The sequence below is a fragment of the Sus scrofa genome, chromosome 13 (genome assembly GCF_054392235.1).
Source record: "Sus scrofa isolate SSC_HxYL_T2T_F1_AM1 chromosome 13, Sscrofa_HxYL_maternal_Yorkshire_Landrace_v2.0, whole genome shotgun sequence".
In the NCBI taxonomy this organism is placed as follows: Eukaryota; Metazoa; Chordata; class Mammalia; order Artiodactyla; family Suidae; genus Sus; species Sus scrofa.
In genome coordinates this window covers 110487353-110515052 of record NC_139395.1, presented here as the reverse complement: position 1 = coordinate 110515052, position 27700 = coordinate 110487353, and the positions used below count along the sequence as shown (strand labels likewise).

Below are 27700 nucleotides of genomic sequence, written 5' to 3'. Positions count from 1 at the left end.
ATTCATAAAATGTAATTTGAACACATTATCTCATACAACTAAATATCCTAACTATTCTGAAGACATAAAATACTAATGCGGTAGGCTTCACAAACAGAATAAAATTGTCAACTTTTATGGCAAATTCAGAGATGTATGTACCTGCATGCCATAGCAAATTCCAAGAACAGGCTTGCCAATAGTGAATATTGCTGGATCAAACCAGGGAGCATCTTCTGCATACACAGAATTAGGTCCTCCAGAGATGATAATAGCACTGTGGATTTAAGGAAGAGAGTAGTAAAGAATTTCTAACTGCTAATTTTTATACCAAGTCTATGCCCTCTCTTGCTTGTACCACTGAAGGAGACTCAATACAGATTCAGAGACTTTATGTTTTTAGTATATTGTACCAGATCCAGATTCTATCACAACTAATTAATAGCCTCCAACACAACTTAACTATTTTACTCTACATCACTGCAGTATGTGGAAGTTTATCAACTCAACAATCACTTGTTAATAAGCCCAATCTTTCAAATCTCTAATACCAAGGTTTCTACCTATTAAGGTTAGCCTCGATTATTTTGTTTTCCTCACTAATGGAGGAAGTAAATGAGAATTCTTTTTTTTTTTTTTATTTTTAGGGCCACAATGGCATGTGCAAGTTCCCAGGCTAGGGGTCAAATTAGAACTGTGGCTGACAGTCCACACTACAGCCACAGCAACATAGGATCCAAGCAGTGTCTGACCTATACCACAGCCCATGGTGACACCAGATCCTTAACCCACTGAGCAAGGCCAGGGATCAAACCCAAGTCCTAATGGATACTGGTCAGGTTCGTTACTACTGAGCCACGACAGGTCCATAAATGAGAATTCTGAAAGAGAGATGGAGAAAGTATAGGTCTTCTAGGAGGTAAAGAGGAAAGTAGGTCACAGAAGGACAAATGAAGACACTATGATGGTCCTAGATGACTTAGCAAAATATTCAACAATAAGAATGGTAGATGGAGTTCCCATGCAGCTCATCAGGTTATGAACCCAACTAGTAACCATGAGGATGCAGGTTTGATCACTGGAATTGCTCAGCACGTTAAGGATCCGCTATTGCCATGAGCTGTGGTTGCTGGTGGCAGACGAGGCTCGGATCCCCCATAGCTGTGACTGTGGTGCAGGCCGGCAAATGCAGCTCTGATTCAACCCCTATCTGGGAACTTCCAAATGCCACAAGCGCAGCCCTAACAAAACAAAACAAAACAAAACAAAATAACAGTGGGAAATATGAAGGATTTTATTTTGCCTGTTTAAAACCTAACATTCCCAACAATTTTACCTGAGACCCAAGAATGGGAGCCAACACAACTTGCCTCATATGCCCTACTCTCAGAACCCAGGTCAATACAATCAATTACCTACATTACTATTTATAGAGCAATCTATGGGTTAACTTGGGAATAGAACTATTATTATAAACAAAGCTAAAAACTGAGGCCTATATTCCTCACCTGGCTTCTAATACATCTAACTTTGGTCCTCGGCATTCATTCAATCAAAAAATTTTGGAACACTTTATTTATTTATTTATTTTGCTTTTTAAGGCTGCACCCACAGCAAATGGAGGTTCCCAGGCTAGGGGTTTAATTGGAGCTGAGCTGCCAGCCTATACCACAGCCACAGCAATGTCAGATCAGAGCCGCATCTGGGACCTACACCACAGCTCATGGCAACACCAGCTCCTCAACCCACTGAGTGAGGCCAGGGATCAAACCTGAAACCTCATAGTTCCTAGTGAGATTCGTTTCTGCTGCGCCACAAATGCAACTCTCGCAACACTTTAATACTATGAATTTTACCAAAAAAAATTCAGATTTCTAGATTATCTTTTTTTTCCTTTTTTTTCTTTTTTCTTTTTTTTTTTGTTTGTTGGTTTGTTTTTTAGGGCCACACCAGCGGCATATGGATGTTCCCAGGCTAGGGCTGAACTGGAACCTACACCACAGCTACAGCAACATCAGATCCCTGACGGTTCTGCCACCTACACCACAGCTCAAGGCAATACTGGATCCTTAACCCAGTGAACAAGGCCAGGAACCAAACCTGCATCCTCATGGATACTAGTCAGATTCGTTTCCACTGAGCCATGATGGGAACTCCCAGATTTCTAGATTTTCTTTAAGAAAAAAGAGAGTAAAAAATCTGCCAACACTGGACCTTCATCCTCACATGGCTACAAATAACTAGAATCACAGAGACTTGCACCTTCAGACTACTCACACTCTCCAGTTTGCCACAGATGCCCACTTACGCAAATACAGGCATACTTGGACCGTTTACTCAATTTAAGGTATCTTTAAACTCATTTTAAGAATCCTTGGAGTTCCCATCGTGGCGCAGTGGTTAACGAATCCGACTAGGAACCAGGAGGTTGAGGGTTCAATCCCTGCCCTTGCTCAGTGGGTTAAGGATCCAGTGTTGCCGTGAGCTGTGGTGTAGGTTGCAGACACCGCTCGGATCCCGCGTTGCTGTGGTTCTGGCATAGGCCGGTGGCTACGGCTCTGATTAGACCCCCTAGCCTGGGAATCTCCATATGCTGTGGAAGCGGCCCTAGAAAAGGCAAAAAGACAAAAAAAAAAAAAAAAAAAAAAAAAAAAATCCTGATTTATCTATATTTCTAAAGGAAAATACATTCCTAGATCTCACCAAAAAAATTTACTTACAAACAAACTTGAATTACAATTCACTTTATAATCAGTGGCTGCCTGCCATGTAAAAACATGTAAACTAAAATGCTAGACTTTGTAATACAGCCAGAAAAATAATGTAAGCCAAATTACCCAACTAACGTATTTTTTAAAATATAAAATAATTTAAGTGAGCTTTTGCAAAAGCCCTACTCCTTGAACTTTGTATTGGTAACATGAATTATGGTATACACTATGTCTGTTAGCTTATCTACTACAAGAGACTGAAGACAAGCTACTCAGATGCTAATGTGACATTTTAAGATAACAGTTGTAAAGCGTATGGCATTAGCCCTAAGGGTAGATATGTAACCTAGTTCCTTAAAAATGCAGAACCTAAAATTCTGTACAATAATCAAGATCTCTAGAATTTCAGCATGTTATATTTAGTTTTATAAAGGATCATCACCATGGGACTGCCCAGCATCCCTCATTAATCTGCTAAACAACTCAAGGCTATAAGATTCTTAATACTATTAAAAAGGAAAGGCAATGGACTTAGTCAAGGATAAAACTCCAGCAGCACTTAAACCAATTATGAAAATTCTTATCTCAATAAGTCTTGAGAAAAGCTAATCACTCATTCTGAGTTTTCTATTTCCATCTTACTTTTACTTTGAAACAACTTGAAATTACAAGGCCCAGTAAGTCCTAAAGGCATTCCAGATATCAATTTTAGGTATCAGGTAAATCGAGGTCCTAAAAACAGGTAACTGTCTCTCTTGCCAAAAACCTAAATTTTATTCTTAAAAGAGGGTGATCCAATAGCTATCTTAGCAGAAAAGATTATAGTAATGAAAGCCACAGTGCTATAGTTTCTATTCTCCTACAAAGAAAAGAAGTTCTAGGTGTGAGCAAGACCTAGGAACCGCTTATGATCAGGTAATCAGGTGACAAGAAAAACAATCAGACTTCTATTGCCAGTATTGGTTACCCTACTCCAAAACATTTGGTCTAGATTAGTTCCCTGGGGATTTTTGTTTTGGGTGGGGGGAATGAGGGAGCTTGAATCTGACAGAAAGCCATTTAGATTTCTTGCAGTTTTCTGATCCCCTTAAAATTGGTTGAGGGAGTTCCCCCTGTGGCTCAGTGGGTTACAACCCAGCTAGTAACCATGAGGATGTGGGTTCAATCCCTGGCCTTGCTCGGTGGGTTAAGGATCTGACGTTGCTACAAACTGTGGCACAGGTCGCAGATGCAGATTGGATCCTGTGTTGCTATGGCTGTGGCGTATGCCAATAGCTATAGCTCTGATTCGACCTCTAGCCAAGAATTTCCATATGCCAAAGGTGTGGGGACTGGTTCTGAGCTCCCTGGTAGCCCAATGGGATAAGGATCCGGTGTTGTCACTGCCGTGGCTCAAGACACTACTGTGGTGTGAATTCATCCTGGCCTGGGTAACTTTCACAGGCTGTTAAGAACAGCCAAACAAACAAACAACAACAACAAAAAAACTGGCAGAGTTCCTGTTGTGGCTCAGCAGGTTGAGAATCCAACTCATATCCATGAGGATGTGGGTTCCATCCCTGGACTTGCTGAGTGGGTTAAGGATCTGGCGTTGCCATGAGCTGTGGTGTAGGTCAAAGATTCAGCTCGGTTCTTGCACTGGCTGTGGTTGTGGTTTAGGCCTGCAGCTGCAGCTCTGATTCAACCCCTAGCCTGGAAGCTGCTATACACTATGCTACAGCCCTAAAGAGACCAAAAAAAAAAAAAAAAATGATTCTCACTGGCAAATCAAGAAAACTGAATTAGACGAATTCAAATTCAAAGGGTTCCTTTTTTAAAATTCTACAGTTTAAAAAAGAAAGCTGTTTTTTATCTGCTTTCTAAAACTAAAACAGTTAAATTTAAATCTGCCTTTTCTGATATGCAATTCACTCTATCTCAGAAACAAGAATCAAAGGAAAACATATACACATCTATGAATTTAACTTTAACCATTTTTCTAAAAGAAAAAAAAAGATGTTTTTAAGAAAAATTAAACACATCATATTTTGGAAGAAATACAGCATTAAGGCTTAAGAGTCAATTAAGGATATAAACTGCAGTTGCTTGCTTCTGCAAGTTTGTTATTAAGAATAACACTCAATAAAGAATGAACACTAATTTCATGAAGAAAGACGTAACATTAACGAGAAACAGTTGTTAAAGAACTAAAGAACGAAGCTATATATATAAGCTGGATGTCATTTTGACTAGTTTTAAGAGTACCCCATCTATGGAATTGGCCTTTATATTAAGTCTTAATATTTTACCAACTAGTCTCTTGGGATAGGAAGCAAAAGAAACTCACTGTACACAGAATGCTCTAATTTAGGTATTCTAGAGCCTGTATATATTATTTTAATCAAATGCTCTAGGATGAGTAAATGAATGAATGATCATAATAGCCATACCTAAGTCAGACCCAGAAACCCTATAAAACCTAAGATATTCAAATGATAAATTCTTAAAACTGTGCAATTAATATTAAGATACTCTTTTTTTTTTCCCCAAATCAGTCATGGGAAACTTCTTGTAAAACCATTCTATACCTTGTTTTCATCAAAAAATTCAGTGCCCATGCAAATTAGTAATCAAATATCCCACAATATAAGCTCAGTCTTCTCAGAAAAACTTTAAGTGAAAAGTCTACCGGAATCCTTGTTCTTTTATGGCAAATGCTGGTGTTTCCAAGGGGAAGATTTCAGACTGTACGAACAGTTCCCGCACTCTTCTGTCTATGACTTTCCCATACTGAGCACCCGCATCCAGAATGACAACAGCTCCTTCATAGTGGTGATGGCCATCCTTAAGGTCTCCTCCAGCATTCTCCAGCTGCAAATATTAACACAAATGTCTCTTATATTATGAAAATTAGAGCTACTTTTAAAAACTGTGGTCGGAGTGTCCGTCGTGGCACAGTGGTTAATGAATCCAACTAGGAACCATTAAGGTTGCGGGTTTGATCCCTGGCCTTGCTTAGTAGGTTAAGGATTCCGAATTGCCGTGAGCTGTGGTGTAGGTTGCAGACGAGGCTCGGATCCCGCATTGCTGTGGCTCTGGCGTAGGCCAGTGGCTACAGCTCTGATTGGACCCCTAGCCTGGGAACCTCCATATGCCGCGGGAGCGGCCCCAGAAAAAGGCAAAAAGACAAAAAAAAATTAAAAATAAAAAAAGTTAAAAAATAAATAAAATAAAAAACTGGTCACTGTCACCTCCGAAAACACACATAAACAAAAAAAAAAAAAAAAAACCTGTTAAGTTACGATTTTGAGTTGCCACTTTAAAAACATTTTTTTTTGTCTTTTTGTCTTTTAGGGCCGCACCCAGGGCATACGGAGGTTCCCAGGCTAGGGGTCCAATCGGAGCTGTGGCTGTCAACCTACGCCACAGCCAAAGCAACACAGGATCCAAGCCAAGCCTGCAATCTATACCATAGCTCACGGCAATGCCAGATCCTTAACCCAGTGAACGAGGCTAGGGATCAAACCTGCGTCCTCATGGATGCTAGTCGGATTTATTAATCGCTGAGTCACGACGGAACTCCCAAAAACACTTCTTTTGAAGAAAAAATTTTTATCCATAGGCATAAATAAAAGCTACCATCTATTGACTATATGATATAGTCACTTTATGTTTAAAATATCTTAGGCACATTATCCAATACCAGGGTAAGCATACCACCTAGTTAGTTGTACCAAATTATAGTCTTTTGTTTATGCCATTCTTGTTATATTGGCATTATTATTAATGCCGCCTTCGAATCTCAAAAGGATCCCAGTTTGGACAATAAATTATATGATCGCCCTATTTAACAGTCACAGCATTCTTATGAGGGACAAACTAATGAGGAACCAAAAGTTTCCTGCCAGAGTATAAGCAGACCCAAATTCACCTTATTAGTATTTTTTGTATTATCTGAGGAAAAACTATATATACATGCATCTAATCCACAACATTACAAAATTTTTTAAAGGTTATTTAATCATTTATTTGTCAAGTCTACATTGAGAACACTTTTCTGGAGAACAATTTGGCAAAACGCAGTGTTTTAACTTTATGTTCTGAAATATTTATCTGGAGTGTGCTGAAATATTTACCTGGAACTGGCTTCAAAATAAAGAGGAGGTAAATATGGATGAAACAAAATTTTATATGTACCAAAATCATTAAAGTTGGGTGATATATTATACATTGTTTTCACTTTAGTCTCTATTCTGTTTTCATATATTTTACATGAAAATGCTTTAAAATGTGTCTGCACCCTGGAAATCCATTTGAAGGAAGCATATACAATATGATCCCATTTTACAACATTTTGTGTAGAAGTGCAAGAGTTGTGTGTATGCATAAAAAGAAACGTATTTTTAAAAAAGAAAAAGAAATGTATAGACAGGCGTTCACGTTGTGAACTCAGCAGGTTATAAACTAGTATCCATGAGGATGCAGGTTTGATCACTGGCCTTGCTCAGTGGGTTAAGGATCCCACATTGCTGTAGTGTGGCTGTGGCTGGCAGCTGCAGCTCTGATTCAACCCCTAGCCTGGGAACTTCCATTTGCAACAGGTACAGCCCTAAAATCACACACACCAAAAAAAAAAAGAAAAGAAAAGAAAGAAAGAAAGAAATGTATCGACAGATATACACAAAAATATTAACATAGGCTGTATCTGAGTAATGGAACTATACCACGTAATTTAAAATTTTTCTTTATAATCTTCATTATGTTCTAAATGTTTATAACAGACTTATTTGAAATTTTTCCTTCTCCAGGTATAAAATTTGCACATTAAAAAAACATTAGCCAGGGAGTTCCCAGGGTGGCATAGTGGCTAACGAATCCGACTAGGAACCATGAGGTTGCGGGTTCAATCCCTGCCCTTGCTCAGTGGGTTAAGGATCCAGTGTTGCTGTGAGCTGTGGTGTAGGTCACAGACGAGGCTCGGATCCTGCGCTGCTGTGGCTCTGGCGTAGGCCGGCGGCTATAGCTGCAATTCGACCCCTAGCCTGGAAACCTCCATATGCCGCGGGAGCGGCCCAAGAAATGGCAAAAAAAGACAAAAAAAGACCAAAAAAAAAAATTAGCCAGCCCTTTAAGTACTTGTATAACTCTTTCACCCCCTACCCTCTCCATTATGTGAAAAAATAAACACAGACCTCACAACCCCACTAACACTTTTGCAGTAATAAAAAAGCAATAATCACAGCTATCCACAGAAGAGGATTTGTGAAAGGGACCTAACCATAGGCCAGAAGCAATTACTCAGATGACAAAAAATGAAGGTTGTAGTCAGGAGTATCAAACAATGTAGAAAGACCAGATCGATCACAGAAAACAAGAGTTTATAAAATATATTAACGCAAGAAATGCTATAAGTTTTTCCTTTCAGACCTTTACCCATGGTCTGTGTACACGAGCATGCACATGTGTGTAGTGCACACACTCCCTTTTAAGATTAAGGAACTTTTCTAAAAGTTTTTAATCTATATTTTTGATCACACACACAGCCATACAGAAGTTTCCGGGCCAGGGAAAGAACCACAGTCATAGCAGCGATCCAAGCCACAGCAGCAACAACACTGGATCTTTAACTCTCTGAGCCACCAGGGAACTCCTTTCATCTGTTTTTTGTAAAAAATTAAGTATTTTTGAAAGAGCACTATGTTATTGTGTAAATTTCTCAGGTTGTTTATCACCTTCACGATTTTCACCAAAGTACAACCTGTTTTTTCAGAGTTCTTAACTTTGCATGATTCTGATATGCACAAATTTCATGCCATGTTTAATACCAAGATTTAGTTAACTAAGAACAGGCCCCAACATCATGGCTCAAACTGCAGTTAACATGTCTTAACTGTAATTTGAGAAAGTACAAACTTTGCCCCTTAGTCCACAAATCCTCATGTGAAGAGCAGATAACATCGTGATCAGTGACCAAGCACATTCCTTCGTTCAAAATCTGTTGGTGATTAGTGACTGCACAACAGATAAGAGCGATGTTGTATTGCCTCCTTGTTGCCCAGTGACAAATCCACGTACCATTTTACACATATGGACAATCCAAAGAGGGATCTGACAACAAAGATAAAAATGCAGCAAAGAAATAAAAAATGATGTGAGATGGAAGTGAAATTCAAATACTACATGGAGTTATAGAAGAAACAGCTAGTCCTGGCAGTGTTGACACAGCTGTAGCGTGAGTATCTGTAGATGTGCAGGCAGAGGAACTTAGTGAAGATAAATTTATCAATGTCAATGAGGAAAGTGGTTGTGGTAAGGATGACAACATCCCAGAGGAAGTAACTCCAGGAAAATACTTGAAATTAAAGAAATTCTTGAAAGGGAGTTCCCATGGTGGCTCAGCAGTAACGAACCCAACTAGTATCCATAAGGATGCAGGTATGATCCTTGGCTTCACTCAGTGGGTTAAGGATCCGGTGTTGCCTTGAGTTGTGGTGTAGGTCACAGATGCAGCTCGGATCCCATGTTGCTATGACTGTGGCACAGGCCGGCAGCTATAGCTCCAATTCGACCCCTAGCCTGGGAATTTCCATATGCCACAGGTGCAGCCCTAAAACACCAAAAAAAAAAAAAAGAGAGAGAGAGAGAGAGAGAAATTCTTGCAGACGTTTCATGACATTCATAGTGCAAAAGATAAAATGCTGGAAGCCATCAAAGCAGAGAAAAGAAGTGCAAGGAAGCACTCACTGTGTAAAAAACTTTTCAAGAGTAGTTTAAAAAGAAACAAGACACAATTCTCAATGTTCCTAATGTTTTAATTACACTAAATAGTAGTTTTACTACTTTATTTCCTTACATCTTTATAATTAACAGTAAGAGTTGGAGTTCCCGTCGTGGCGCAGTGGTTAACGAATCCGACTAGGAACCATGAGGTTGCGGGTTCGGTCCCTGCCCTTGCTCAGTGGGTTACCGATCCGGCGTTGCCATGAGCTGTGGTGTAGGTCGCAGACGCGGCTCGGATCCCGCGTTGCTGTGCCTCTGGTGTAGGCCGGTGGCTGCAGCTCTGATTCAACCCCTAGCCTGGGAACCTCCACATGCCGCGGGAGCGGCCCAAGAAATAGCAACAACAACAACAACAAAAACAAAAAAAAAGACAAAAAGACAAAAGACAAAAAACAGTAAGAGTTAATGTTTCAACCCAAAAAAACCAAAAAAAGTTTTCTTTGGCTACACCCATGGCATGTGGAAACTCCCAGAACAGGGACTGAACTTGAGCCATGGCTTTAACTAAGCCAAATCCTTAACAAGGCCACCAGGGAACTCAACAAAAATGTTTAAAACATCATGAAACCATAGTAATTTTCTGATTATAAGATTGCTTTGGGAGTTCCCGTCGTGGCGCAGCAGAAATGAATCTGACCAGGAAACAGGAGGTTGCACTTCGATCCCTGGCCTCGCTTAGTGGGTTAAGGATCCGGCGTTGCCATGAGCTATAGTGTGGGTCACAGACGTGGCTTGGATCTGGCATTGCTGTGGCTATGATATAGGCTGGCAGCTGTGGCTCCAACTGGACCCGTAGCCTGGGAACCTCCATATGCCATCGGTGCGGCCCTAAAACCAAAAAAAAAAAAAAAAAAGAGAGAGAGAGAGATTGCTTTGCATGGCTTCTGCTTGCAAGATCATTTTTTTGTTTTGTTTTGTTTTTTTGTTTTTTTGTTTTTGTCTTTTTGCTATTTCTTGGGCCGCTCCCGCGGCATATGGAGGTTCCCAGGCTAGGGGTCCAATTGGAGCTGTAGCCACCGGCCTACACCAGAGCCACAACAACGCGGGATCCGAGCCGCGTCTGCGACCTACACCACAGCTCACGGCAACGCCGGATCGGTAACCCACTGAGCAAGGGCAGGGATCGAACCCGCAACCTCATGGTTCCTAGTCGGATTCGTTAACCACTGCGCCACGACGGGAACTCCCAAGATCATTTTTATGATCATTTTATCATGCAGAAAGGACTGTTCCTTTAAATCAGTGAATTTTTGCTTAAATAAATGGGTGGTTTTTTTTTTTTTTTTTTTTTTGGCCGCACCCACAGCATGCAGAAGTTTCCAGCCCAGGGACTAAACCCACAACACAGCAGTAACCCAAGCCACAGCAGTAACAACGCCAGATCTTTAATGTACTGAGTCACCAGGGAACTTCAAATAAATGGATTTTTGTTTTGTTTTGTTTTTCATCTTTTGTCCTTTTAGGGTCACACCCATGGCATATGGAGGTTCCCAGGCTAGGGATCTAATCAGAGCTGTTGTGGCCGGCCTATACCAGAGCCACAGCAATACCAGATCCGAGCCACATCTGCAACCTACACCACAGCTCATGGCAACACCAGATCCTTAACCCACTGAGTGAGGCCAGGGATCGAACCCAAAACCTCATGGTTCCTAGTCGGATTTGTTTCTACTGCGACACGATGGGAACTCCTCAAGTAAATGGATTTTAAAAGAAAATTCTACAGTTTTCTTAACGATGTTTTAAAAATGTTCAATCAAATGAAACTAGATCATTGAGGAAAACACTGAATTCTTAACCTCACTTTTTTCTACCTCAGCTATCATCTTGCCTATTTAGCACAAAGCTTCAACAACTCAGAGGAAAGCAAAAAGTTCAGCAGTAACAGTAAAAGTTTCTTTCCCTTGAATCTATTTGCTCCTACTTTACATAGAATTGTAAAGTTTGGTCATTAGACTTCTAAGCCTTCAACGAATTAGAAAAAGCACCCTGATGAGAAAAATAGCTCATTACTCCATAGATAGTAGAGACAATTAAAATTAAACATCAAAAGACAGTAAAACTTGTTTTATCTTTTTATAAAATCTACTTAAAAACTAAAGACGAAGGCTGAAGGTTTAAGGTTAACACCCCTCTCAACTGACTTGAGGTCATTAAATAAAGTGATGTTCATAAAGAAACTTTTAAGATAGCAAGAAAATAATATTCATGAAAAACTAAACTATACTCAAAACCCTATTTAAGAATAAGGCAAAGGATCTTAAAGATTCTGTAAAGATGGAGATGGCATCATTTTTGGATCTTCCTGAATCCTCACATCACTGACCAACCAGACAGTAAAACCAAAACCCAAGACATATATCATAGAACTAAACGACAAGTTATTCCCTCAAGAAACCCAAAATACAGGCTGTTGGGAACAAACTACCAGCCACAATCCCTATTGTTACAGCATAGGAAGCAACTAGGTCTCATTAAAGAACTTGAGAACAGGAGAATTACAAAATAACTAACAGGTACTAGCTAGAAAGGACAGGGGACAATTTAAGAATAGCACCTGGACAGAGGTTTGCTTACTCCAATGGTGCACAGGTGTCAAGAGAACCCAAGGTAAGGCCTAAAGGATAGACTGGGTTTAATTCCCATGAACTTTTGAAACTGACAGGCAAGAACATCCTTCCAGCTCAGGGCTCACAAGAAGAAGCAACTGCTGGGAGGAAGAGTCAAAATTAAGTAGGATAGGAGTTTCCATGTGGTATAGTGGGTTAAGGATCCAGCAATGTCACTATAGTGGCTCAGGTTGCTACTGTGGCACAGGTTCAATTCCTGGCTCAGGAACTTCCACATGCCATGGGTGGGACCCCCCCAAAAAAAAGTAGGATAAGGACAAAGGAAAAAGAAAATACAAGGGCCAGACTAAAGTAGAGAGAGGAATCAGTATCAGGAACTCTCAGTAAACAAACTGCCATAATTTTAACAAAAGAGTGAACTCTTATCAAGTAGTAGAGGTTTCCTGAAGATTCATTCTAAAATTCAAGAAATTAAACTTGCATGAAAAACAGCATACATAGATGTTAAATCCCATACAAAATTACTAAAGTAAAAAGGGCAATAAGGAATAGAACAGTATATCTAAAGAGAGCAAGACAGACAAACTCAAGTAACAGATCAAAACTGGAATACACTATTTCTAAATGTGCTAAGAGTATGAAGAAAACAATGCTAGGTATGAAAGAATATGGGTCGGAATTAGACTACAAAATCAGAAATGAATGACCAATCCCAAGACACACTCAGTATTATTGGGCTTTAAAGAAAAAAGTCTTAGAATATCTTGGATGAAAAGTGCACAACGGAGTCCCCATTGTGGTTCAGTGAAAACGTATCTGACTAGCATTCATGAGGACACACGTTCAACCCCTGACCTCACTCAGTGGGTTAAGGATCCGGCGTTGCCTGTGAGCTGTGGTGTAGGTCGAAGATGAGGCTCAGATCCCACATTGCTGTGGCACAGGCCAGCAGCTACAGCTCCTATTTGATCCCTTGGCTGGGAAACTCCATGTGCCGCAGATGTGGCCCTAAAAAGCAAAAAGAAAAAAAAAAAAAGTACATGACTTAAAATTCACTCAACTACACATTTGTTGCGTGTGGTTTTCTTTACCTGCGTTTTATTTTACAATAAAGATTTTTTAAATAAAGCTAAAGAAAGGAACACTTTGTACCTATTATTTCAGGTGCTTTACATATTTTCTTATCCATAATATATTTGTTTTACAAATGAAAATGTCACTTGCTTAGGGATAGGACTAAAATGTAGGTCTTTTCGAACCCCAAAACAATGAGCACTACAGAAGGAAAGTGGGTAAATATGCATTATATTTTTGGAAGACTACATTCAAAATTATTTTTTTTCATATTTTCGTACTTAAAAAGGGTAAGCTTTACTTTAAAAAGTTTGTTTACATGAGTGAAATGATGTTTCATTAATGTCTGAGAAAAATACTATTATACTGTATAAATGATTCTGGAAACAGAACTTTATCAATACCAAACTTATTCAGATAAGGCCTTTTAAAAGGCCTTTCAAATTTTAAGGCCTTCATTTGTCAAAATAAAATTAAAAAGTTTTAGGGTCAAAAAAATTTTTTAAAAACACACCTACACACATTTTAGTGATCTGGGATTCTCAACTACCCAAAATAATTCTTTCATTACCAAACTTTGACCACATTTATCTATGTAATCTCACCACACCTTTTTTTAAAAAAAAGTACATTTTCTTTACAAAATTATCCAACACCTCAGGTACTTCAGATAAATCAACTTCACTGAAGATTTTTCATAAGAGGCCACCACCTCTCACATACAACACTCAATAACATTTGAGCCTACAACTAAAGGGTTAAATTAAAGAATTCGTTATATTCTTTTATTTTGAAATATTTTGTACCTACAAAAAGTTGATAGTATGGTACTATAAACAGTATCCTCCACCTAAATTTAACAATTAGTAACATTTTGTCACATTTGCTTTATTTCTATCTATATATCCTTTTTTCCTCAACAACTGGAATGTAAATTGTAGATTTCATTCCCCAAAAACCTTTTCACCCTGTACCCCTACAAACATGGACATTCTCCTATATAACTACCATTAGCACACCCAAGAAATTTAACAATGATACTATCTATACACAAATTTCCCCAAATGTCACAAATACTTTAATGGCTTTTTAAAAACAATTCCTGGAGTTCCCATTCTAGCTCAGCAGAAACAAATCTGACTAGCATTCATGAGGACACAGGCCTGATCCCTGGCTTCACTCAATGGGTTAAGGATCTGGTGTTGCTGTGAGCTGTGGTGCATGTCACAGACGTGGCTTTGATCCCGAGTGGCTGTGGTGTAGGCCGGCAGCTATAGCTCCGGTTGGACCCCTAGCCTGGGAACCTCCATATGCCACAGGTTCGGCCCTAAAAAGACAAAAATAAAAATAAAAAATAACAACAATTTCAGGGGTTCCTGTCATGGCTCAGCAGAAACCAATCTGACTGGCACCCATGAGAACACAGGTCCAATTCTTGGCCTCAATCAGTGGGTTAAGGTTCTGGTATTGCTATGGCTGTGGTATAGACGGTTAACTTCAGCTCTGATTGGACTCCTAGCCTGGGAACCTCCATATGCCATGGGTGTGGCCCTAAAAAGACAAAAGACCAAAAAATAAAAATAAAAAATAAAAAAATTCCAGATCCCTATTCAAAAACCACACTCTGCACACATATTAATTTCGAACTACTCACCTCCTCACCTTTTTATGGTCCTTCAGGACAGTGACATTTTTAAATGTTCAGAGTAGCTTTTTGGAGATGACCCACAGCCAAGATCAGTTTGTTGCCTCATGACTAGATTCTAGATAAACTTTCTCTTTGGCAGCAATTCTACATTGGTGAGTTCACATCATCTTCTCCTGATGTGATACAATGGCCACAACACAGTGTCATTTTATTCTACCACTGGTGACACTGACTTTGGTCACTTGTTTAACATGATTGTGTGCTTAAAAAAAGAAAATCTGGGAGTTCCTTCTGTGGCTCAGCAGTAATGAACCTGACTAGTATTCATGAGGACACAGGTTTGATCCCTGGCCCCACTCAGTGGGATAAGGATCCAGCATTGCTGAGAGCTGCAGGTATATCACAGACCGGCTCAGATCCTATGTGGCTGCGGTATAAGCTGGCAGCTTCAGCTCTGATTTAACTCCTATCCTGGGAAGTTTCATATGCTCTGAGTGTGTCCCTAAAAAGACAGAAAAGGAAAAAAAGAAAAGAAAACCTGAGTCAAGTTCTCCCTCTGCTTAAAGCCCTACAGTTTTATCTCCTTAAAATACAATTTAATAAAATCCAAGATAATCCCTATGAGGTCTTGGCCTACTTTTTAACCTCAACTGTTCTTTCATGCTCTCCATGGTCCTACAAAGTAGTATGCTGTCTCTCTTGAAACAATCTCAAACATGTCAAGTGAAAATCAGACATCTCTGAAATGTTTTATCTTAAATTTCCCATTAGCGCCCAATGACAAAGCTGTTACTGCCATGGGCAAGGATACATATAATTTGACATAAAGGGAAAAGTGATTCCTACGATCACTCAGTAAATTCCCCTTAGAGCAGAAAAGTGCCCTAAGAGTTCAGGGAAAGAAACATAGATGAGCTTGGCTAAAATTCATCTAGAATAGACATGCTAGAGCTTTATATAATTCACCAAGTATTTTAGGTATCTCTATGCATTCTATGAACAGTTGAGTAAGATCCCTGGAAAGTATAGAGGTTTGTTATTCCTAGTGGTATGACTGAACAAGTGCAAACCTTAACATTTTACCAGTAAAACATTTTTAAAAACCATTCAAGGATGGAGTTCTGGTTATTACCTAAAAAACTTCTATTGACATAATATTCTGGCAAGATCAAGGAAGTGCTAGAGTCAAAAATTCCAGGAGTTGTCAATGGCTTCAGAAAAAAAATCCCAGAAGTAACCTAGCACTCTCCAGAAATAATGAATCATAAAAATTCTTGATGGTATAAAAGACATGTGGGGAGCTCCTATCATGACACAGTGTAAACGAATCTGACTAGGAACCATGAAGTTGTGAGTTCTATCCCTAGCCTCGCTCAGTGGGTTAAGGATCTGGTGTTGCCATGAGCTGTGGTGTAGGTCACAGATGCAGCTCGGCTCTGGCGTTGCTGTGGCTGTGGCACAGGCCGGAGGCAACAGGTCCAATTAGACCCCTAACCTGGGAACCTCCACAGGCTGTGGGAGCAGCCCTCAAAAGACAAAAGACAAGACAAAAAAAAAAAGACATGTGGGAAAAATAGGATCTGGACAACTCAAGTCAAGAAGTAACTCAGCTACCATATAATACCACTTACATGTGGAGTCTAAAATATGGCAAAAATGAAGTTATCTACAAAACAAATAGACTCACATAGAGAACAGACTTGTGGTTGTCAAGTGGGAGGGTGGGGGGAGGGAGTGGCACAGATTCAGAGTTTGGGGTTAGTAAATGCGTTATATTACATTTAGAATGGATAAGCAATGATGTCCTACTATACAGCACAGGAAACTATATCCAGTCTCTTGGGAAAGACCACTAATGGAAGATAATATAAGAAAGGGAATGTGTATACACAAATACATATGACTGGGTCACTCTGCTGTACAGCAGAAACTGGCACAACATTGTAAATCAACTTACTTTTATTTATTTATTTATGCATGGTTTTTAGGGCCACACCCAAGGCATATGGAGGTTCCCAGGTTAGGGGCAGAAATTGGAGCTGTAGCTGCTGGCCTACATCACAGCCATAGCAACTTGGGATCCAAGCCACGTGTACAACCTACACCACAGCTCACAGCAATGCCAGATCCTTAACCCACTGAGCAGGGCAAGGGATCGAACCCAAGTCCTCATGGATACTAGTTGGGTTTGTTACCTTTGAGCCATGATGGGATCTCCAAATTTTAAATACACGTCACTAGAAAAATCAAGATCAATCTCAGGATGATATATACTCTTTAACTGGAGTGACCATATGACCCTGCTTATCCAGGACTGTCCTAATTTACACCTGTTATTCCCACACTTCAACATTTGTCTCATGGTTTTCATTCTTCAACATATTGTGAATAACTGCATTAAAAGAAGACAGATGGTTTCTTATACTTCCACTTTGTACTTCTACCTTCTACAATGGCTTTGTCTAGTACTCTGTAGAATGTAGGTGGGACTAACAGATTTCTCACTTTAACTTCAGGTTCAATCTAAAAGCCAACCACTGAGAATCCATTTTTCCCTCCTGATCCTTTCCTGATAAATGAAGTACACGTGGACAGTAACATCTAGGGATAGCTAACTCTATCTAGTTGTGGGTGCTGGTAGAAGAAATGTTTGAAGCTGCTGTCCCCATCAGCCACCTGGTGCACTTGCCAGCTGTGCCACAGCCACTCCTCAGCTTGCAAGATGCCCAAAACCTCCAAGCCTCCATCAGCTGAATCTGTGGGATATGTAAGGTGTTTGTGAAATATACATAGGAAAGAGACTCTGTGTGTTCTTGTGCATAATGTCGAGAGAAGAGTAATGTGAACACTTACGCCACAGTTTTGCCACTAATTTAATTAGATTTAGACAACACAACAAAATATTTTGCTTGCTAACATTTTACAGCAATTATTGTATATTTAAACTACCTTTAGCATCTCCCTTTATGCTCAAGTGTCCCACTTTACACAAAGAGTGTATGGTCACATTACTATAACCAAACCTTATTTCCTATTAAGACATTGTAGACTATATTACAGAGCGCATAGACCTAATTACATAAAGTATCTCCTGGGTCTTCAACATCATGAACCCAAAGGAATGGCAAGGGCCAGTCAACAAGAAATCCAACTAACATCACACCACTACTATAGTAAAGCTGTTTTCTGAACCACTGTGATTCTTGAACAAATACAAAAGAAAATCTCTAATCTTTCACAATAAGCATGAAAAAAGAATATTCTACACATCCTAGAACTATATATGTGATACAAATATTCTAAATTCTATGAAACAAACACTTTTTTTTTTGCTATTTCTTGGGCCGCTTCCGCAGCACATGGAGAGTTCCAGGCTAGGGGTCGAATCGGAGCAGAAGCCACCAGTCTATGCCAGAGCCACAGCAACGCGGGATCCGAGCCGCGTCTGCAACCTACACCACAGCTCACGACAACGCCGTATCGTTAACCCACTGAGCAAGGGCAGGAGCCGAACCCACAACCTCATGGTTCCTAGTCGGATTCCTTAACCACTGAGCCACTATGGGAACTCCAACAATCACTTTTTTATTCACAAAGTGCTTCATAATCATTTGTATTAACCCTGAGGACTTCACTTTTTTAAGCATTAACAGAGTTCTGGTTAGAAGGAGGCATGAAAACAGTTTGAGTACCATAACAAAGGAAAACATCTTTGTGGATAGCAAACAATTATTCATTACTTCAAACAGCATCCTTTAAAATACAATTCATTAACCAGCCTTAGTAAAGTATCAAACACATTTGAACAAGTATAGGACAAATTTACATTTTTTAAAAATTATTAAACCATAATTCTTTTCCTTAAGTGAGAAGTTGGCCCTTGTGAGATTCCTGGAGGAATTTCAAAACCTTTCAAGTCTAAGAACAGAAAACAATAAAAACCGTTCCTTTTGCCTGTAAGAGCACTTCCATTCTAGATGAATACCTTAACAGATGGAACAAAATTTGAAGGAAAAAAAAATTCATCTATGACCTTTGAAAAAAAATATGCTATAGGGTTATCATAAAAAATAGTTGTTCAATTCTCAATACATCCCACATAAAAATCTCAGGTCATCTTTCCATTCAATTCAAAAACTTAAATTTTAAAAGGACAAATTTAAATTTTCAACATTAGATGTCATTAAAGATTCTATATTACATGCCATCAATGTGTATTTATTTAAAAAAAAAATTTTAGGAGTTTCCGTCGTGGCTCGGTGGAAACAAATCTGACTAGCATCCATGAGGATGCAAGGTTCAATCTCTGTCCTCATTCAGTGAGTTAAGGATCTGGCGTTGCCATGAGCTGTAGTGTAGGTTGCAGACGCAGCTTGGATCTGGTGTTGCTGTGGCTGTGTAGCCAGCAGCTGTAGCTGATTCGACCCCTAACCTGGGAACCTCCATATGCCACGGGTGCAGCCCTGAAGAAAAAATGAAAAAAACAAACCCACAAAACTACGATTCAAGTATGATATATCCTAGTGGACATCTCAGTGAAGACGGTGGGGTAGATTCTACTTCTACTCCAACCAGAAGAGTCTAAGGCTTAGCTGGGACCCAAAGTGGGAAACTTGACAAGGAGCCCAAAGATCATTACTCTCATAATCTTGTCTTAGTAAAACTGAAAAAAGTTACTATATCTAATACTTGCTGTATACATATACTCATCTAAAACACTGAATAGTTGTAAAACCTTTTTAAAGAAAAGCTGTCCATACCCCTGTTTATATGACGTTAACTAAATAACATTATATCAGCTCTTTAAGGAAACAATAATCTCTGCCTTGTATGGTTAACTTAGGTAGCCCTGAAGAATAAGAAAAGCCTAATCCTAGCTGTTTTTTCAGTTTAGGAAGTTAGAACACCTAAAGGTCCTTTCCAGCTCTAAAATGATACTCTGTGGATAAAACTAATGCAAACAGCCCAAACACTTTTACAGAAGTTAGGTAGGTCTCACCCTAATTTCTACCATGCAGAAACATCATTTTAGAAAACTCTTAAGAACACAAAAATATACCACAATAGGAAATCAAAATCAGCTCTTTCTCCACTTTATCAACTGTGATTTGCATACCACTGTCAGAGGCACAACAGATGTATAAAGTAAGCTTGGGGAGCTCCCGTCGTGGCGCAGTGGTTAACGAATCCGACTAGGAACCATGAAGTTGCGGGTTTGATCCCTGGCCTCGATCATTGGGTTATGGATCTGGCGTTGCTGTGAGCTGTGGTGTAGGTTGCAGACGCGGCTCGGATCCCGAGTTGCTGTGGCTCTGGCGTAGGCGGGTGGCTACAGCTCCAATTCAACCCGTAGCCTGGGAACCTCCATATGCCGCCGGAGCGGCCCAAGAAATAGCAACAACAACAACAAAAAGACAAAAAAAAGACAAATAAATAAATAAATAAATAAATAAATAAATAAATAAAGTAAGTAAGCTTGGGTCCAGTAGAGAAATCACACCAGAGGGAAAGGTGATTCAGTGGTAAGCTATGGAAAATAGATGCCTACTCAGATTTCCAGGTGGACCTCTCAGAATATTTCACCTACTTTACTCAGCATATTCCCCCATATTTAATCACCTCTTTATTTGAAATGTTTCTTATGATGAATGACATACCATGGTTTAATTAAAGGGTTTTTTTCCCACCTTAGAAGTACATGAGATAATCACAGATTGAACAAAATGTTACTTTCCCAGATTGCTTCTCTTGAAAATGCTTTTAATTTGGTTTTCAACTAATTGTTAGTAGAGTTAAAAAAAAAAAAAAAAAGACACGTGCTTGATTATGCTCCAAAACATAAAGGTCCTTGAAATAAAGAGAAATTAATCAGCAATTCATTCACCTGAGTCTCAAATATATCAAACCAATGAAAATCCTCTCTAAAATTCAAGTTGCACAAAACAAAGAAATGCCAGCTAGGAAAAATAGTGTATATTCTATACCCCTGAATCAGATAAAGGAATTTTCGAAATTCAATCTAACTTTCTGCTATCCCTTAATTTTGTGAAAACACGGTTTTCAAATCAGCACATTATTTTTCAGTCTGTAAATTAGGTTTGAATCCTAATAATACAGTCATTTCCTCTGCCAGCACAGAGATGAATCTTTTCAATGACTTTAAGGTTCAAATTAAAGAGAAAAAGAATGCTTTTTAACAGGAAAGTTAAGTTCAGAAAAGAACCGTACATTGAGGTTTACATCCGCTTCTGAGGTCAGAAACTAAAGGTTAGAGTGTCTTTATTCACCTTTATAATCCTGAGAAAGAGCTCCAACTAGTCTGAACATCTGTTTCCTCGGTTTATCTACTACCATTTAGTCTTTACTCATTTGTTCGATAAACACTTTTTGAATGTTTACTAGAGACTAAGCAATTACTCATGGAGAGGACCCACTAAAACGTGACTTAGACACCACCTTTATAAAGGAATATCGCCTTAAAAGGCACTATTACTTGACTCAGACTACCAATTCCCACCTGACGTTTAAAATTCCACACACCTGAATGAAATGTAATCAAGTAATTTCTAAAGCCAGGCACTGAACACCAAACCGTAGAGGAGATACATCTCGCTTAAGTAAATCCCAATTCAAAACCACAACAGTTTCCCGCTGACAAAACCGACTTTGTGCGGGTCTGAAAGAACTCCAGGCTAACACAGAAGTGAAAGCGAAGGTGCTCAATTCAGAAACGAGAAGGAAGAAGAGGGACTAAAGAAAAAGTGAGTCTGAGGCGACGAGAAACGCAGCGGCGGCCCAAACGTGCTCTCCCCACTTGGCACACCCGAGTTAACAACTTCTCCCGCACCCACGACTGCGACTTCCTCGGCCCTCGCGCGCGGGGCCAGCGGCCTGCGTCCCGGAGGGGTCTCCTCAAGGCCGGGAGCGGGTCCTACCTCAAACTAACGTGAATAATAAGGCAGGAGCGGAATGGGGGCGGGGCTGGACACACGCTTCTTCCCTCGGAGAAGGATGGGGGGAGGGGACTGGAGTGAGCGACCCTCCGGCCGCGGGCCCCAAGCCGGGGAGGGTGTTGACGCGGGCGGGGGCGAGGCGGGCTCTGCAGTCTGCGGCTTCACCGAGGACCGGCCCCGCCGCGGACCCCAAGGCCGACATGGGGGACCTGGGCGAGTCACGCCGAGGGCAGGCGGGAAACGAGGTGGCGGGAAGACCGGAGGCCGGCCCAGATGAAACGCCTCTCGCGAGGCCCCGACCCTGCCCTGCCTTCCGCGGCCCCGGGAGCTCCACAAAAAGACCCCCCAAGCTCCCGAAGGGGCGGGGTGAAGGCTGACGAAGCCCCCCCGGTGCGCTCTCTCTCTCACACACCCGCACACATACTCGCCTCCCGACCCCCACCCTCAGGCCGCGCTCCCCGCCCCACAGCTGCGCGGGGGAGGCGGGGGCCAGCCGCGCGGTCGCGGGAAGCTGACGCCCTCCCCGACGCCCGGAGCTCGGCTGGTCCAGGAACCCCGACACGCAGACAAAATCAACAAAGCACCTGCCACTCCCGAGGAGAAAACATGCCACAGGCCCCGACCGGGGACTCTCCGACGCGCCGCTGCCCGGGCCGCAGGGCTGCGCTGGCGGGCTAGGGGGAGGAGGCGAGGAAGGGCCCCGCGCGGTGGCTCCCCGGCTCTGGAGTCTCGCCTCCGCCCGGAAGCGGTGAGGCAGGGACCCCCCACGCCAGAGACTGACCTTGGAGTCTCCGTTGCAGAGAGCCATCGGGGCTGGGGCCGCGGCGGCAGCAGCGGCCAGAGATGAGACGGGGCGGGAGAGGGCCGGTGGGGTCGACGCCACCGGCGGGACTGAGGGGGAGGCCTGGTAGAGGAGCGGGCTGGCAGGCGGCGCACAAGGAGCGGGTCTCCGGCGAAGCGCCGAATCTAGCAGCAGCCAGCAGCAGCGGAGTGCGGGCCCCTACGCCGCGGGAGAGGAGACCAGCAACGCGCACGCTGCCCCCGCCTCCTGCTTCCGCCCGGGCCGGCCACTGGGAGGAGCCAGAGGCTGTTCCGCCAGGCAACTGAGCCGCCAACTACGCTAAGCTGCCACCTCCGCCGCGGCTGCCAAATAAACCCGCCTTCGGAGGTGGGGACTTCGGCGTCCTGCCCCGCCTTCAGTTCCGCCCCCGCCGCTGAGGCCCGCCCCCGGGAAAAGAAACCTCCCCGTCTCTGGCCTGCCTGCCCACGAGAGGAGGGGCCTTCGGTGCCTGGTCCCGCCCCCTCCCCTATCTAGCCCGCCCTTGGAAGGAGGAGCCTGCGGCGCCCAGTCTAATATCCCTGTCCCTCCCCTGCATCCCGAAGCCGGCCCTGAGAGGAGGAGTTGGTTTCGCCCAGCCCCACCCCCGCCACGAAGGCCGGCCTTGCTGCTAAATCCGAGCCAGCCGCCTTTGGCACTGTGGAAGAGGCTTCCAGAGAGCTGGGTCATTGGGGGAACTCTTATAGGGTGGTGCGGCCTCATCTCAAGTTGCGGGTCAAGGGGAAGGCCAAGGATGCTTTGAAGAGTTTCGTGGTGACATCGCTGTGAACTTAAAAGCGATGTTTGACCACTTAGATCCCTTAAAAGTTGTACAGCGGGTGCAGAATTTCCAAAAGGAAGGGATTTGGGAACAGCATTCTGGTGGGAAACTGGGTCAGAGGACTAAAGCTCTGTTTGCACAGCAATATTTATATTTGGATTGTTTATGGGGAAGGGGCTGCAGTCTTTCCAGCTATTCCTTGGCACCCGTCAATGCAAGGTATTACAGTACCTTGAATTTGGTCACCTGGGGGTCTAAATCAGGGTTAAGGAATAAATTATAACACTTGGAATCTTTCGCTTTACATGCCTTTTAAAAATATTCCGTTATTATAATGCAGTCTACATTTGCTGATCTTATGCTGTGTCAGGCAGGTAAGGAGCTAGAGTGAGAAAACCGTGACTTCCAAAAACTCTTTTTATTCTAACTAATCCCACAGAAGTAATGCAGTAGGATTGATGTTCTTATCTACTGTTACTAATGAAAAAAATTGACTCAGTGAGATTATATGCTTCTGCCTCTCTATATAAGAGAGAAGGGGCACCTGATCTGGGAAAGGATAGATAGTAAAATATATATGGGAACAAAAGACTCAAGGCCCTCTTGGGCTTCTAACTTAAAGTATTTTACTTACCTTTTTTTGTGGTGAGAAATGGATAGTTGAACTTTCTAAAGCCATGGAGACTGGTTCTCTTGGTAGGTCTGGATGAACAATCCAGAGAACTGTGTAGTAACCAATAGGAGAAATGCATCAACATCTACCTGGAATGGAATGGAATGTGATGTCCCAGCATTAAGGATTGGCTGACTACCATTTGTATTAGATAATGCCTAATTTAAATATATTCTAGTGGTCTCAGGTTTATGGCTAAGTCCGCATGTACCAGAATCCTTACACCATCTTTGTAAGGGAATACAGCCTGAAAAGTCACACTACCAGACATAGAGCCTATTAAGGTGTTTTTAATAGCTCTTTTTTGAGCTCCTGGCCCATGTTTCTGAACATCCCCAGTTCAATGTCATAATGGGTCCCAAACTCAAGTCCAAAACAAAACTTTGCTCAAGACTATTTTTGCTAATTTTCTGTTAATTTGTTCTATCAATTATTGAAAGAGGGGAACTAATATTTCCAACCCTAATTGTGATTTTACTAACTTCTCCTTACAGTTCTATGAGTATTTGCTTTGTGTATTTTGAAACTCTGTTTTTATGGTCATAAATGTTTAGAAATAGTTCCCATCATGGCGCAGTGGTTAACGAATCCGACCAGGAACCATGAGGTTGCGGGTTCGGTCCCTGCCCTTGCTCAGTGGGTTAACGATCCGGCGTTGCCGTGAGCTGTGGTGTAGGTTGCAGACGCGGCTCGGATCCTGCGTTGCTGTGGCTCTGGCGTAGGCTGGCAGCCACAGCTCCGATTAGACCCCTAGCCTGGGAACCTCCATATGCCACAGGAGTGGCCCAAGAAATGGCAAAAAGATAAAAAATAAATAAATGAATAAATAAATAAATGTTTAGAAATATTATTGACCCCTTTATAGTTATTTTTTTAGATCCCCAGTAATATTCTTCACTCTGACATTTATTTTGTCCAATATTAAAATAGCATGCCTGGAGTTGCTGTCATGGCTCAGCAGGTTAAAAACCTGATTAGTGTCCATGAGGATGTGAGTTCCATCCCTGGCCTCCCTCAGTTGGTTAAGGATCCAGCATTGCCTTGACCTGTGTTGTAGGTCACACATACAGCTCAGATCCCAAGTTACTCCAGCTTTGGCATAGGCTGGCAGCTGCAGCTCCAATCCGACCTCTAGCCCAGGAACTTAATATGCTGCAGGTGCGGAAGGAAGGAAAGAAGAAAGGAAGGAGAAAAAGAAAGAAAGAAAGAAAATTCCTGCTTTCTTGACTGGCTCTTGTCATGATACATCTTTTGCAACTCTTTTTCCTGTCCATGCCTTTATGGGGCTTTTTTGCAGGGGGTTGTTGGTGGTGGTGACTTTTGGCCACACCTGCAGCACGTGGAAATTCCTGAGCAAGGGATGGAACCCGACCAACAGCAATGACAATGCCAGATCTTTATCTCAGTAAGCCACACAAGAACTCCCATGTCTTCATTTTTTAAATGTTTATGGAGTTCCCATCATGGTGCATGAGAAACAAATCTGACTAGGAACCAAAACCATGAGGTTGCAGGTTCAATCCCTGGCCTTGCTCGGTGGGTTAAGGATCTGGTATTGCCGTGAGCTGTGGCATAGGTCACAGACTCAGCTCAGATCTGGCGTTGCTGTGGCTGTGGCATAGGCTGGCAGCTGTAGCACTGATTTGACCCCTAGCCTGGGAACTTCCATATGCTGCGGGTGTGGCCGTAAAAAGCAAAAATAAATAAATAAATTAATTAAATGTTTATTGTAGATAAACATTTATGTGTAGATAGCACATAATTAGGCCTTGCTTTTTTTGCCCAGTCTGCCAATTTCTTTTTTTTTTTTTTTTTCTTTTTCGTCTACCCCAAGGCCTGTGGAGTTCAGGGCCAGGGATCAGATCCAAGCTGAAACTCAGGTTTGACCTATGCTGCAGCTGCAGCAACATCGGATCCATCATCCACTGTGCTGGCCCCAGGATAAAACCTCCATCCTGGCACTGCAGAAACACTGATCCTGTTGTGCCACAGCAGGAACCCCAATTTCTGTCTTTTAATAGGAGTGTTTAGACTATTTACATTTAATGTGATTACTGATATGTTTAGGTTTATTCCTTTTTTATTATTATTATTTTTTTTTTTGGCCGCCCTTCGGCATACGGAGTTACCGGGCCAGGGATCAGATCTGAGCTGCAGTTGTGACCCAAGCCACAGCTGCAGCAATGCCATATCCTCAACCCACTGTGCCAGGCCAGGGATTGAACTTTCATCCCAGCACTCCCAATACACCTCTGATCCCATTGCACCACAATAGGAACTACTAGGTTTATTTCCTTAATCCAGAGATTCTCAAGGCAGTAAACTGGAGCAATTGAAAGGCTCATGTCTTGTTTCCTTTCTCTCTGCAACTGTCCTTGTTGCTTAATATGTATCTTGAAGCCATTGTTGCATATATTTTGCCTAAGTTTTTTGTTGTTGTTGTTTCAAGTAGGAAGTTACATCCAGTCCCTGTTACTCCATTTTTTGCAGAAGTGGAAATCTTTTCATGATTAGTTGAGGCATCGTAAACTTGTAAGGTCTTCCTTTTGTTACCTGCCTGTCATATTTTTATGTGATATAAAAGTTATGGATGAAGATTGTCCTGAATTCAAAAAACCTTAGGCAACATAGAATCGTGATGCTGATTCTAATGAATGTAATTGTGTGGTTTCTAGGGCCAACACATTTTAAAAGACATTTCATAAAATCCATAGAGAAAATTTACATGACTTTCCAGATTTGGTGAGTATCATATCATGAAATTTCTTTTTTGGCCTACCACAACACATGGAATTTCCTGGAGCAGGAATAGAACCTATGCCACAGCAGCGATCCAAGCCACTGCAGTGACACTGCTGGATCCTTAACCTGCTGAGCCACAAGAGAACTCCGATAAAGTATTTATTTTAGGTGCAATCCATGGTCATCTCATTTCATCTTTCAAAATGTTTAATATTTTCAATCTCCCATTAACAAAAAAATTAACTTTTAAACATATGAAAAATATTAGAGCTCAACTTAAAATACAGAAGGAAATAATACTTTTTCAAAATACTTTTAGGATGGCATGTGAGTTTTAAAAAAATTAATGACAATTGTTCTAAATTTTATCATATAGCCTTTGCTCAGAATCTTAATGGTTCCCCATCGTTCTCAGTATAAACTCCAAATTCCTAACATTGCTTACTTTGTACTTGGAGTTTCAACCAGCCCATTTTCCTTATAGCCTGCCCTTACCACTGTCCCCTCACTCTACTCTCTAGCCATATTAAACCACTTTGACTCCTTAAATAACACGTTCTCTCTTGACTTGGGACTTTTGCATATAAGTGTCTTTTGTCTAGAATATTTTTTTTTATTTTTGCCACACCCACGGCATGTGGAAGTTTCTGGGCCAGGGATCAAACCCACACTACAGCAGTGATCCAAGCCACAGCAGTGACAATGCTAGGTCCTTTAACTGCTAGCCCACCAGGCAACTCCTAACATTTCTGTTCCTCTCCCCACAACTCTGAAGTCTTGGGTTAGCTCTCTCTCCTTTTTTTGTGCTCCAATAACTCTTTCTCCTTCGTTAATACTCACCACCCTCTACAGTATTTACCTGTTCATTTTTTTCTGTCCATGGAAAAGCCTTGGAAACAGTATCATACCAGTAGCAGCAAGCAAACCTAGCACCCAGTTACTGGTTTCTAAATACCACTCTCCAGCAAGAGGAACCAGGACTTCTTGAAGAAA

General features: G+C 41.6%; 1 protein-coding gene across 6 annotated transcripts in view; it reads right to left on the bottom strand.

Annotated features, from left to right (window-relative positions):
* GMPS (guanine monophosphate synthase) overlaps positions 1-22799 on the bottom strand; it is a 68737-nt gene extending 45938 nt beyond the window's left edge. For 4 of the 6 annotated variants that reach the window (XR_014824226.1, XR_014824225.1, XR_014824227.1 and 1 more), the window contains exons 1-3: positions 22476-22799; positions 5359-5540; positions 142-256 (exon numbers count right to left, since the gene is read on the bottom strand). Coding sequence is in view for 3 of the 6 variants with exons in the window: in XM_013982155.3 (XP_013837609.3) it covers positions 142-256; positions 5359-5540; positions 22476-22502 (324 nt within the window). In the remaining 3 variants the exon portion in view is untranslated. Of the gene's footprint in view, positions 1-141; positions 257-5358; positions 5541-22278 lie in introns of all 6 variants that reach the window. The other 2 variants (XM_084990087.1, XM_021069705.2) reach the window with 2 other exon arrangements.
* Positions 22800-27700: the final 4901 nt, after the last annotated feature.